Below are 12325 nucleotides of genomic sequence, written 5' to 3' on the forward strand. Positions count from 1 at the left end.
CGGGGGGGCGGGGGCGGCCCCCCTGCCACAGGCTGGAGCCAAGCGCAAGGGCACCGTCAGCATGGGCTGCCCATGCAGCTCCGTGCATCACCTTCGGTGCGGGGTGCCGCGCGCAGTGTCTGGTAGCACCAGGGAAAGCAACCAGAGAACAGTCCTGGCCTTGCTGGCATCTCCAAGTGTCAGCACCTGTCTCTGACCAGCTCCGCAGGAGTGTGGTACCCTGAACACAGGTCCAGCTGGGCTGCCTGCAGGCTTGGATCACTCGTGGAGGCAGGGCTGGCTTTCCACCCGTAATGAACTGGAAGCAAGAATTCAACAGGGAATAGTCCCCCAAAACAACCCCTGGTTATGCTGCTAAAACAGATTGTCCCTTTTCCAGCTCTCTTGTCAAGCATTGTGCCCCATTTCCCAACCTCAGCCCACTTGGTTCTAGGGCAGCTACCGCGGGCAGAGGAAGGAACAGGCCCAGCACGAAGAGGTTACAAACCTGCCCCCAGGGTCTGCTAGTTCCTTCCCAGCTCCTCCACTCATCATGATGACTCTTCTTCTGGCCAGTCCTCACCGAGAGACACACATGCATAAATGATGCACGACGATAGAGCGAAAAGTCAGGGAAGCCAAGGAGCTACCAATGTTTGTATAAGCACCATTTAAGCTGTTGGACTGAAGGCTGTGGACTCTGGATGCAGAGAAAGGAACAGATGGGGAGAGCTGCCAAGCAGTTTAGTAACTCCAAGTATTGGGCTGGGTCCTTCCCCCTCTCCAGGTGCAGCTGTGTACAGACATCGGCTACAAAGGAGAACTTAAGACAACAGATGGGAAGATTTCAACAACTCTCCTCATCCCTCTCTCATCCCCAGCTTCTTCTCTGAAAAGCTCAAAAACACCAAGTGCTCAGCTGAAATGGTGGCTTGCAGATGGGCACAATGAAGACATTTAGGGTCAGACATACAAAACCATTCCTCCATTCCTGATCCCCCTCTGTTCCCAAAGTCTCATGCACAAAGAAACAAGGAGATCTCTGTGCTACCATCATGTTGCTTGTAGCAGCTCCCACTGTTGGCCAGGTACATCTGCTTGGCAAGTGTTGGTCACCACTCTCCCAGTCTGGTTTTCCAGGCAGAGACCGCTGACAAAGTGTTGAATGAAACTGCTTTTCATCTTCCACTTCTGTGAGAAGACAGAGAAGAAACATGCTGTTACTTCCTTTCACCAGGGAACTGTGCCTCCAAGCTGGAGAAGAAAGGCTGAGCATAAACCTCAAGTAAAACCCAACAACTGGGGAGACTGAACATCTGGGTATGGGCAGCATCTTCAAAGCACTGGTCTCCTGTATTAATGATACCTGGTGTTTGAGTTTAGCTAAATTACAGGGCTAGATATTCAGAAGCATCTAAAAGGCAAACAACACAAAAATCAGTAACTAGTGGCATTTTCAAAAGCAATATTCGCAATTTCCCTGACATTTTTTGTCCTGCATCTCTAAGCATCCAGATACCTGTCAAAACCTGAAACCCTTCTATGGTTTCTTTCCAACCCACAGAAAGCAAAGTATTGAAAGCTCTCCCAACATGGAAAGCAGTCCATCCACAGAAAGCAAAAATCACACAGTCTAGTCAAGCAGCAAGACATATCTATATCTCTTCATGTCCCCTCATCTCTCCTCTCATCAAGATTTTTATCAGCACTACATTAAAAGCTCTTCATAGCTATGCACCCTTTCAGATGGCTCTTCTTCGTAATCCTATCTATCTGTCCTGCCAACATTTCAGTTTATAAGTCTCCATTTGACAGCTTCTGCGTACACGTTGCCCTGCTTTCTGCAGTGCTGTCTTTTGGGGCTGCTCCCCTCAGAGCATACCCACAAGGTCCAACGTGCAACCCTTTCCTGAAGGCCTGCTTCGGTTGTGCTCCTTTCCAGGAAACAAAACATATGTCCTAACCTTGAATCACAAATTCTGCTGGGAAAGGGCTGTACCTTCCATCCCTGCTGGAAAGAACTGGGACCATTGTGACTGATAGTGAAGAGAAAAAAACTAGAAACAAGTCTGTAGACTTGGGATCTCCCAGGTGAGGCTGTGCCATTTCCCTCCAGTGGGGCACAGCTGAGATCAGCAGGTTATTGGATTGAGTGCTCCAGGCTCTGTGGATTTTCCCATCACTCTCTTCAGTCACACAGACTACCCAGTTAGAATTAGGGTCTGGGTGCTCCGTCAGTAAAGAGCTTAGGAACATTATGAGGATGTTTTGGCTAACCCATGAGACTGATGAAGAAAAAGAAACAGCTTGACAGCACTGACAGACCTCAAGGCTGTTGCAGAAATGATACGCAAATGGAATACAAAAATTCCTGCAATATCCAGACAATGTCAAAACCTACCAACGTTTTAATTCTTGGGTAACATAGCAAACAGATTGCCACATGCTGCGTGGTTTAAGACATCCAGTTATGTTCACATATTGCTGTCAGCTCTCCTCCAAATCTGTGTGCTGGTTCTGTTTCTTGGAGGGCAGAGCAGTCGCAAAGCCCGGAGTAATCTGTTGCTTCTGTATCACATATTCCTTCAGGACTAAATACCAGAGCCAGGATCACTTTGGCAGCGCTGCTAGCCCTGACTGACAGGATACCAGTAAAGGAGAGCTGGTTTTAATAGGGGGCAGAGGAATGTAGTGATGGTGGAGAGGAAGATACAATGCAGTCTGTGCACTGCAGTGCCCTCACCAGCTGCTGCAACCCCATGCCTACACAGGTCCCAGAGCCATCTGGCTCTCATCTGGCAGAAGCCTCCCTGCAAACAGCTGAGGAAGACTTAATACCATAAAGCAGCAGCTGTAATGATGGAGTGGAAAGCAGGAGGTCTTCTCCCCCGGAAAGCGGCACACTGTGCCCAGCTGGTGCGACCTCTGCACAATGGCCTCCCCACCACTGTTTCCCAGGGTCACAGACACCTCGGTGAAGAGCCTCTTGACCTTCTCCAAAGCACACCTTACTGTGCAAAGCGAAACTCTTCCTGGTCCTCCACTCTCCCCCTGCCTCTCTGTACTTGTGAATTGCCAGCCTCCTCCTTCACCTTCCTCTCTGCATGAGCTAGAGTATGCCTGCCAGCCGTCTCTCCCACATACCCCGTAGCTCACCAGAAGACCCTGCTGTAAAGGAGTATGCTGTTACGAGATCTGAGATGGAAGACAAGGGCAATCACCAAGAGACACTGATTTTCTTCTCCCCCACTAGACGTTCAGGAGAAAACTAGCACCACTGGGAGGCTCGCTTATGTTATTCCTCCAGATCAGAGACCCGCTGCCGTGTCATCTCACCATGCTTAGCAGGTACCCACTGTGATGTCTGTAGGGAGAGCCTACAGCAACAGACACAGCAGAACACCAGCAAAACTCACCAGAGCGCATTTTCTGCTGCTAACAAGCTACAACAAATCAATCAGCTTCCCAGTGAATCACACCACTGGAAAGCCCAGCATTTCAAGTCACCCTGGATCCCTATGTTCAACAGAGAGTGGGGCAAGGATGGGGAAGGGGGAGGAGAAATGCTGAAAAGGTGACAGAGTTGAGTACAAGGCTCATCTGGGCTGCAGGAAGGTGCCATGCATGGAGCTATTATAAAGTGTACTGACAGTAAAAACCAAAGTAGGGCTCCTCATCTCACATGAAAGTGGTATTTTCAGAATTATGTATTCTATCCTTTCTGGACAGAAACTGTGCTTTGCTGTCCTCTGTGAGACACCAGAGCAATTCCCCTAACTTCACCTAATCCTTTCACAGCACCCCCCTGCCCGACCACAGGATTACCGAGGACAGCCCAATACTTAACCCTGTAGGGACACATCAGAGGGCGGGCAGTAGGAATGGGTGGAAACAGGAGATAGGATGCTCATCTCCCACTGTCAGCCAGCTCAGAGCTGCGCAACTTAGTCTAAACTAGTCAGCTGGTGACATACTTATGGAGGGGTCCAAGGTACAAGCACCTTCTGGGAGGGCCCAGCTTTCTCCACAGACCACAAGGGGAGCCTGGATAGCTGACTTTTAAATAACAGTGATGATGCCCATCTTTAGGAAAAACAAACAAACAGAGCAGACACCTCCTGCATACACAGCCAAACATTACAGGGAGTCCTCTCCCTACACCCAGACATTATGACTGGCCTGCACTTGGAAGGAAAGCTTTTGGAAGATAGAAGGATTACACAATCTGAAAAATTTTGGCTTGAAAATCTACCTCCATCCTTCCTTTCTTGTGGAAGATGGAGGCAATACAGTTTACCAGTCACACCAGGTTTGGAGTGGAGATGGAAAAACAAGAATCCATATTTTCTTTGAAATATCGTGTCTTGGTCTTCTTCCCCAATGTCGACCAAAAATTTCCCCACTCTTTTGTAAAGCTCTTTCTCCATCTTTATTATCTATCATTGTAAAGTACTTTGAGGTGACTGGATTGCAGCACTCCACATGCAATTACTAAGAGAAAAGTCAGAAATAGCCAGTCCTCTTCTACCAAATATATACAAAAGCTGAAAGTCTTTACACTAGTGTAATTTTTCAGGGTAATCAAAAGTCAGGTGCTTCCAGAAGAGACAGGTATTCAATCCTCTTTTCTGATAGTCTATATAAAGTTGCATTTGTCTGCACTTTGGATAGTATGATACACTGAGAAGCAAGGTGAGAAAAACTTCCCAATCACGTCCAAAGGCACAGAGGACTTCAAATACTGTTTGTCTCACAAGAAAACGTAGCGTCCTCATTTTCAAGCTGGGGTCACATTCCTTCAGCACATTTTAATGAAATATGGCTGTTTAATAGGATTTCTCAGCACGCTGCTTGTTCTGTTGGGAAATACTGTGCCAGCGTTTCTCATTTTCATCGTCTTGTTTTAGTGTCTGACTCTCACTTTGCCTTCTATTTGTCCTCACTATAATACAAATTAAAATGCCACTCCCACTGTCAGTCAGAGCCAAAACCAAAGCAAAAGGCAGTAATTTATTGTGCATTCAAGCAAAAAATGCTATTCTCCAAATAACATTATGGATAAAATCCATCTGGTTTGAAATCCTGTTCTGCTTATGCAGAATAGCTCTTGGCTGGTCTTCTGCTAGCAGTGCCAGTTGTTGCTGTTGAATGATCAATGGGATCATGGTGCCAAATAGATTTTGTTCCTAGTTCCTTTCAACCCAAGGGAGAATAGCCTGACTGAACTGAAAACCATCTAAATTTTGACGATTCCTCGTATCCTCCTACTTGCAAAGTTCTAGACTTATTTTGAAGTAATACTCTAGATACAGCTCATAATACTGTAAATCCTCTGCTAGAGTATTACATATATGTTAGATGGACTGTTGTTAGCACTCGAAGATAACAACAAAATTACCTGCTCTTTGGACACGCTTAATGCACCACAGCTGTGTAGCATGGGCACAGAATCAGTGTGTTTGAAAGCAGAAAGCAACTTTAGAAGCTGTATGGTGCTGTTGTAAGGATCTGACTAATTTGCTCTGGTGACACTAAAAAATGAAGCCATCACGTGCCCCACCTTTTGCCAGAAATCTTGCTTTTGCACCACTCAGACATAGATCCAGAAAAGTCCAAAAGTCTTCCACCACAAACCTCTGATGATGGTGACACCAGAGACGTTCAAAGCTGGGCTTTCGTCATGCCACTGTCTCCTCTTAAGATACTGTATGTGTGATGCACATTGCCCAGACTCACCCCGTTCCACTCAGACCACCTACTCGGGGCTCTTGCGTGCCACCTCCACCTCTCTGAAGTAGCTCAACTTCCCTTCCTCCACTCCCACTCAGCCCCTCCAACTTTCTGAGAAGCCCACTTGAACTGAAGAGTGGCTACACTCGTGTGTAGTTTAAAAACACTGCTCTCCCCTCACTGCTCATGCTTTCAGCTGTGAGTACCCACAGGGAAACAGGCAAGTTGTAGGGCAACTGAGGGATTTTGTTCCCCCCAGCTTTGCTCTTTCATCTTTCATCTCACACTTTAAAGTTTCTACAGCAGTAGCCATCTCCTTGAAACTCAACCTCCCAAATATCAGGAGCTGAGCTTGGGTGACATCCCAGCCAGGGGGTTCTGCAAGCTGCCAACCCAGGAAGAACAAGACTCCCTCTCTGTCTTGGCTCTCTGTTGCAAGAAACATGCCTTGTCAGCCCAGATATACACTCTCAGATGACACCCATAAACGTTGTTAGATTCACTCTCCACTCTAGCTAGGACCCAGCAGAGAAAAAGCCAGTTCCCAAAGTAAGCAGAAAACATTGCATTAGATGCAGGTGGCCCCTCTAGAAAAGAGATGGAGGAGAGACAATGGGATCATTTGCAAAGATGACTGCATTTGAGCTCATTACAATCCAATGTCAGTATTAACAACAATTACTGTTGTATTTATGGAAGGAAGGGACCATAACATTGCTCCCCAAGAACACAACAAACCTGAACATTGCAAGTAGAACTGGCTTTATAAGTAGAAATCTAAAATGGGAGTTTGGAACTTCCAAAAAACCCCCAACATTTCAGAGTATTTAAACCCAAATTAGATTAAAAATTCAAATACACTTCTCCCAGCTCATCCCCACTTCACCCTTTCAGCTGCAAGGTGGTTTGGAATGGCAGCTGTGATTCAGATCAGTCTCTGATTATTTGAAATATTTAAACAAAACCTTTGCTTACAGTCAGTTGGCTAAATCATTTGCTAGGTCAAGTCCTTGACTTAAGTGCAGTTTGTTCACGTAAGGTAATGGAAAACAACAGCTCACATTCTTAAGTGTGTGTGCATGTCTTTATAATAAGCCTGTATATAATCAACACATCAAGGCTCAATAAATCCTACTCCAGCAGCAGAATGAGCCTGCTTGTGTTAGTGTGGCTTAATCTCTCTTCTGGCTAATAGGGCTTGCACTCCACCCCTCTTCAGGGGACTGCTGTCCTTCCATGACAGGGAAGGCGGGGAAAGACATCTGATTTTGGCAGCTGCTAGAGTCCTCTCTGCTGCTAGGGAGCAAAATGCTGCAAAGTACCTAAGGGTAGCTAAATGACCTAATTACACAGCAAGGGGGTGAGTGATTACCAACAAGAAAAAGGAGCAGGCAAGCACAGCCCACCTGGGATATCCTTGCAAGGCTAATCCGAAGTCAGAGTTTTCCCAGCCTAGTCATGGTGACAATTCTTCAACACATTTCTGCATTAACCAACCCTCCAGTGGAAAGTCTACACAGGCTTTCCATAAATGGGCAAGACTGGATTTCAGTGCTTCCTGGATTTCAGGAAGAACTATATTCAGAGATTTGTATAGCATTAAACAGTACTGACAAAAGAGGATGCTGCTGAGGACTGGTAGCAAGCTGAGCCATGTCTTACCTTTGGGCTAGCAAAACAATAGATGTGTCAGAAAACACAGAGCCAGCATAGCCTTAGATGACCAAAAATGTGTTCTGCCTTGGTGTAGGGGGAAGCACAGGAACTAGGGATGAAACAAGCCCAGTCCACTGTCCACCAGTGCTGCGTTGTCACCTGTTGTGTTTTGCCCGGTTGTGATAAAAAGGCACATCACATCTCTGTGAAGGCACCCTGGCCATCACAGAGGCCATCTCTTACCTTGTGCTGTAAAGCAAAATGACTTTTGTGTCCTGACAGATCAGGGATACATATCTTGGAAACTGCGTAAGATTCACAGAGCTGCATTTTGTTGGGAACTCTGCGTTTTGTTGGGAACACTACTGCTGTGTATTTTTCCCCCGGGAGCAGTTTGGGTGGAACATACGGTGCTTCATGTCAGGTGGTATTTCTCAAATGAGTTGCACACACTCAGTTTTAAAGGTCTGTTCACATGTCCAAAGACATCACAAAGAATACAGTACCCTGACTTCCAAATAAGTAAACAAATGACAGCACACACCGTCCTTCCCTGGGTATCTCAAAGCATTTGCTGCTTATCTACCCTGCTCTGATGCTGTGCTCCATCCATGCACCGATCCAGATGAACATAAATGTACCCAAGGAGTGAGGTCAGGGTGCTACTGAGCTGGAGCTTACCATGCTGCCGAGGGCCCTGGCAGAGCAGACACCCACACACTAGTGTGGTCTGTGCTCCCTGCTTTGGTTGCAGGCAATCTCATACATCCAAGCTCATGAAACACACCAGAGAGGGAGATGCAGAAGATGGAAGGGGCTTTTGTACACTTTGATAGTACTAGGTTTGCCCCTGCAGGCTGCACCGATGTAGGAACACTGGTATGTTACCTATGTTACCTACCTGTCTGCCGTCTTTTTGATTGCAGGCTTCCAGTGTGATTTGAGAGCCAGTAGAGAAGGAGGTAATGGAAAGACACTTGTCCTGCTGTCTAATTAGAGGGTCACTGAATACCCACTCCTTTGGCATAAGAAAAAGAAAGATTCCATTAGGATCATAATGGTGATCAGATGAAGGAGAAAGAGTTTTTTCTATCAGGTATTTAAAAAAATTGTATCCTTTGTTCAACTTTTACCAAAGGCTCCCAGGGAAGACTATGGCAGCAGTCTTCATCTGATCAGAAGTTTATGCTCAGGCTTGGTGCATCATGACTATTTCAAAGCCTGCAGCTGGCTCCCCTGACCATCTGAGCTGTCTGATTAACCTTGGATCCCATGCAACTCCCTGCTCTGCAGCTTTACAGATTTATTTAGGCCTACAAAGCAGGGAGGATCCCAACCCCTGATTTACATGACATGCAACTGCTTCTGCATATTTTACATAGCTGACACATTCTGTAACAGGTATCTGGGACCGAGAGATTGTCAAGCAAAGAAAAACACATGCAAGCATATCCATGGGCTAACATATAACACCAGCACACATAAAGCGTAAGTCACTTCATTTTTGCCTCATCTCACTAGACAGATACCTGATCCAATCAGCTATTACTATTATACTTTCCTCGAGGAAGAAATACAAAATGCAGTGATTTTCAGAGATTTCAAACAGTAATGACATGGAGCAATGAGTCAGATTAAATGGCATGTTGAATGTTGGCTGCAAACTGGTTTCCAACAGTTAACAGATGTGAATATGTATTTTCTGGCATAAAATATCGTACTGTGACCCTTAAGTTTCTCAAGCTACTTCCCTGCTGCTTTCAGTCACCAAAAGAAGAGGCTGAGTGCAGATCCTCAGCTGGTATAAACCAGCACAGCTCCACTGCAGTTAGGAGAGCTGCACCAAATTACTGCAGCTGGGGTCTTGCCTATTTAAACTCTATTTGGGCTTTACACTGAAACGCATCTGTAAAACAGCACAATTCAAGCCATCTGCAGCTACAGCTGAACTGGCAGACCACGGAATGTTTCTGATCCTGGGAAAATCTCTTACCCACGTGCCAGGGTACTAGCCAAGCACACCCCAGGACCAGTTCTCATGGGTTGGATGATGAAACAGAGCACACCCAGGCAACGGTCTGAGTGGGAACAGCCACATAACTCAAACCCAGGTCACACACCTACTGCACCGACTCAGTCACACCCTTGAGCTTCCAAGTGCTACCTGTTGCCTTTGAGTGATGAAAGCCTTTCCACTCTATGCCTGACTGCTGGGTCTGTTGAGCCAACAAAGCTCTATGAGATGGGCACAGCTTCTTTTTCTTACTATTAAAATCATTAACAGGGTCAAATTCTACCTTCATTCACCTCTGTACAACGCCATCCAGGACAGAGAAGCCTTGTCATTCACCGGTAATAAAAAGGGCAGAAGCAGGAGCAAAGCACCAAACTGAAGCCTGCCTTACCTGAGTGACAGGTGGATTGTTCACTGTTCCTTTACAGATTCCCATGCCAGTCAATGTATTCCCTGTGGTATCCTGTGCCCTAGACTCCAGGCAGTTTCCTCCTTGTTTAATTATTCCTGGAATCAGCTCCTTTTCAGGAACCCTTGAGATAAAATGACAGTTGCATGGCACTTCATACACAGAAATGTCCAAAGTACACAACAGTTGGAAGGGCTCAACTGGCCCCTTACTGAAACACAGTCCCCTTTATTTGCCAGAAAATGAACAACATCATGCTATCCACTGGAAATGCCTGGAGGAGGCAAAAGTCAACCTGGTCAGAGGGCTGGTACCCTTTTGCTTCAGAAGGCATAAGGTGCTTTAGGTGCACCCAAAGCAGTTCAGTGTGATGTCTCTTCCAAAAGAGGCCATTGCTAGTAAAAAGCCATATCTACACTGATTTATCTGCTTCTGCCTCACCCTTTTCCAGAGTCTTCCCCCCAGTGCTAGCATATATTCACTGCCTCATTGGTAGCCATACAGGAAAGATCTATCAAGGCCAGACTACAGCTGGATGTTTTAGCCTTGACCCATGTTAGCTGCAGACTTTGCTTGACTGAGATGTAAAGATGTGTTGCCAGGGTGTGTTAGCTAGCAAATGCTAACAACACAGCTCTATCCAGGTTATCTCCCAGCAGAGCAATGCTGCAGCACTGCTGCATCCTGACCTGAGGCAGGGGAAGCCACAGGCACAGCTGGTTCTGGCATTCACCAAGGCTTTCTCTGAACCACCTGCAGCTCTGCACTGAGGCTCTCCAGCTCTACTTGGCTCAACTACCTCCAGGCAAGAGGCAGAGACCAAACCTTAATGGGGATGGATGTAGCTCTCTGGCACTTCTCTACACCCTGCACCTCCAAAAACACCACTGTTGCACATCTCTGAGGGAAGGCTCTATGGAGCAGAGCAGAGGGTTCCCAGAGGCAGGAGCAAAAAAACTTTTGCAGTTGTTGTGATGATACAAGCCAGAAAATCATAGGAGGTTTCTCACCAAAAAGAAGAACAGAGGGAAACAATTTCCAAGCATTAAATCTCTCTTTTGCCTGCTGCGGCCAAGGCTCAGCTTCTTGTTGTGACCCACCTCCCAGATCCTTCAGAGATTTCTACAAGTGGAGAACTGACTCACTTGAGCTCGGGGTAGACATTCTCCAGATACCACTGGAAGGATTTACAATTCAGTTTGCGCCGCTGCTCCACTCGGTCTGCAACACTGGAAACACAGGCAGGTTGTTGAGGATAAAGTAGTGAACAGGAGGGAGGGAACAATGAAGATTGGTCAGGAGGTCTGAGGGAGCCTATATGACTTTCCCCCCTTACTCATTCTCCCACTGTTGTGGTTTAACCCAGCAGGTAGCTAAAACGACGACACAGCCATTCACTCACCCTCCCCCTGGCCCAGCATGATGCGGGAGAGAACTGAAAAAATGGGGGTAGAACTCGTGGGTTGAGATAAACACAGTTTAATAGGATGGGTGGAAAAATAGAAGAAGAATTATGATAATAATAATAATGACAAAAGAATATACGAAACAAGTGATGTACAGCACAGTTGCTCACCACCTGCCAGCCGATGCCCAGTTAGTTCCTGAGCCACAGCACCTCCCTGGCCAACTCCCCCAGTTTATATACTGAGCACAACATCACATGGTATGGAATAGTCCTTTGGCCAGTTGGGGTCAGCTGTCCTGGCCGTGCCCCCTCCCAGCTCCCCGTGCACCCCCAGCCTTCTTGCTGGCAGGCCAGAGCATGGGAAGTTGAAATGTCTTTGACTGCTTAGCAACAGCTAAAAACATCAATGTGTTATCAACATTATTTCCATTCCAAATCCAAAGAACAGCACTGTACCAGCTATCAGGAAGAAAATTAACTCTATCCCAGCTGAAACCAGGGCACCCACCTAGTTGCTGCTGGGTTCAGAGCACTAGCAGTGACCCGAGGTAAAAAGGAGGAGAGAGGCAAGTGGCAGGAAACAGAAGACATAAACACCTTCAAAGAGTAATTCTTGCACTTCCTTTGGCTCAGAACGATGGCAGGGCCCAGGTCCTACAGTGTTAAATAATACATTGCAGAAAAACTTCTGTAGGACCATGAAAGGGTTTCTGCCTCTGAGTGCCCCTGTACAGGCATACCATTAAACTTGCATAACCATCAGCTCCTGAAAAGGCCTAGAAAGTGTTGGTGCTCAGAATATATAAATGGTTAATCTGTGTATGCTAGAGGTGAGGGAACACAGCAGCACCTCTAGGCTCAGGTTGGATTTCACACCTAAAGAACGTAATTTTATGTTCTTAGGCAGTTTTGGGAAAAGGGAGCAGTATAAGCGGAAATTAACTCGGCATCCTGGCAACTGCTGCAGCAGTCCTCCCACTGCTAATTTGCTTGGCTTTAGCTGGCTGAAGAAGAAAACTTCCCTCAAGCAGTCCTGCTGAGCAGTGACATTAGGGATTCTCCTCTTCAAGCTATACCACTACATTTGCCTGTTGGAAAGGACTTTCAGCTGTACCCATGCTCCTTGCCA

General features: G+C 46.6%; 1 protein-coding gene across 1 annotated transcript in view; it reads right to left on the minus strand.

The window, feature by feature from the left end:
• Positions 1 to 1032: 1032 nt before the first annotated feature.
• Positions 1033 to 12325, minus strand: part of GALNT16 (polypeptide N-acetylgalactosaminyltransferase 16) — a 36983-nt gene continuing 25690 nt past the window's right edge. Inside the window, exons 11-14 of the mRNA XM_010295725.1 lie at positions 10934 to 11017; positions 9771 to 9912; positions 8267 to 8383; positions 1033 to 1170 (exon numbers count right to left, since the gene is read on the minus strand). Coding sequence (XP_010294027.1) covers positions 1033 to 1170; positions 8267 to 8383; positions 9771 to 9912; positions 10934 to 11017 — 481 coding nt within the window. The remainder of the gene's footprint in view (positions 1171 to 8266; positions 8384 to 9770; positions 9913 to 10933; positions 11018 to 12325) is intronic.

This window comes from Phaethon lepturus, unplaced genomic scaffold (genome assembly GCF_000687285.1).
Source record: "Phaethon lepturus isolate BGI_N335 unplaced genomic scaffold, ASM68728v1 scaffold3351, whole genome shotgun sequence".
Classification (NCBI taxonomy): domain Eukaryota; kingdom Metazoa; phylum Chordata; class Aves; order Phaethontiformes; family Phaethontidae; genus Phaethon; species Phaethon lepturus.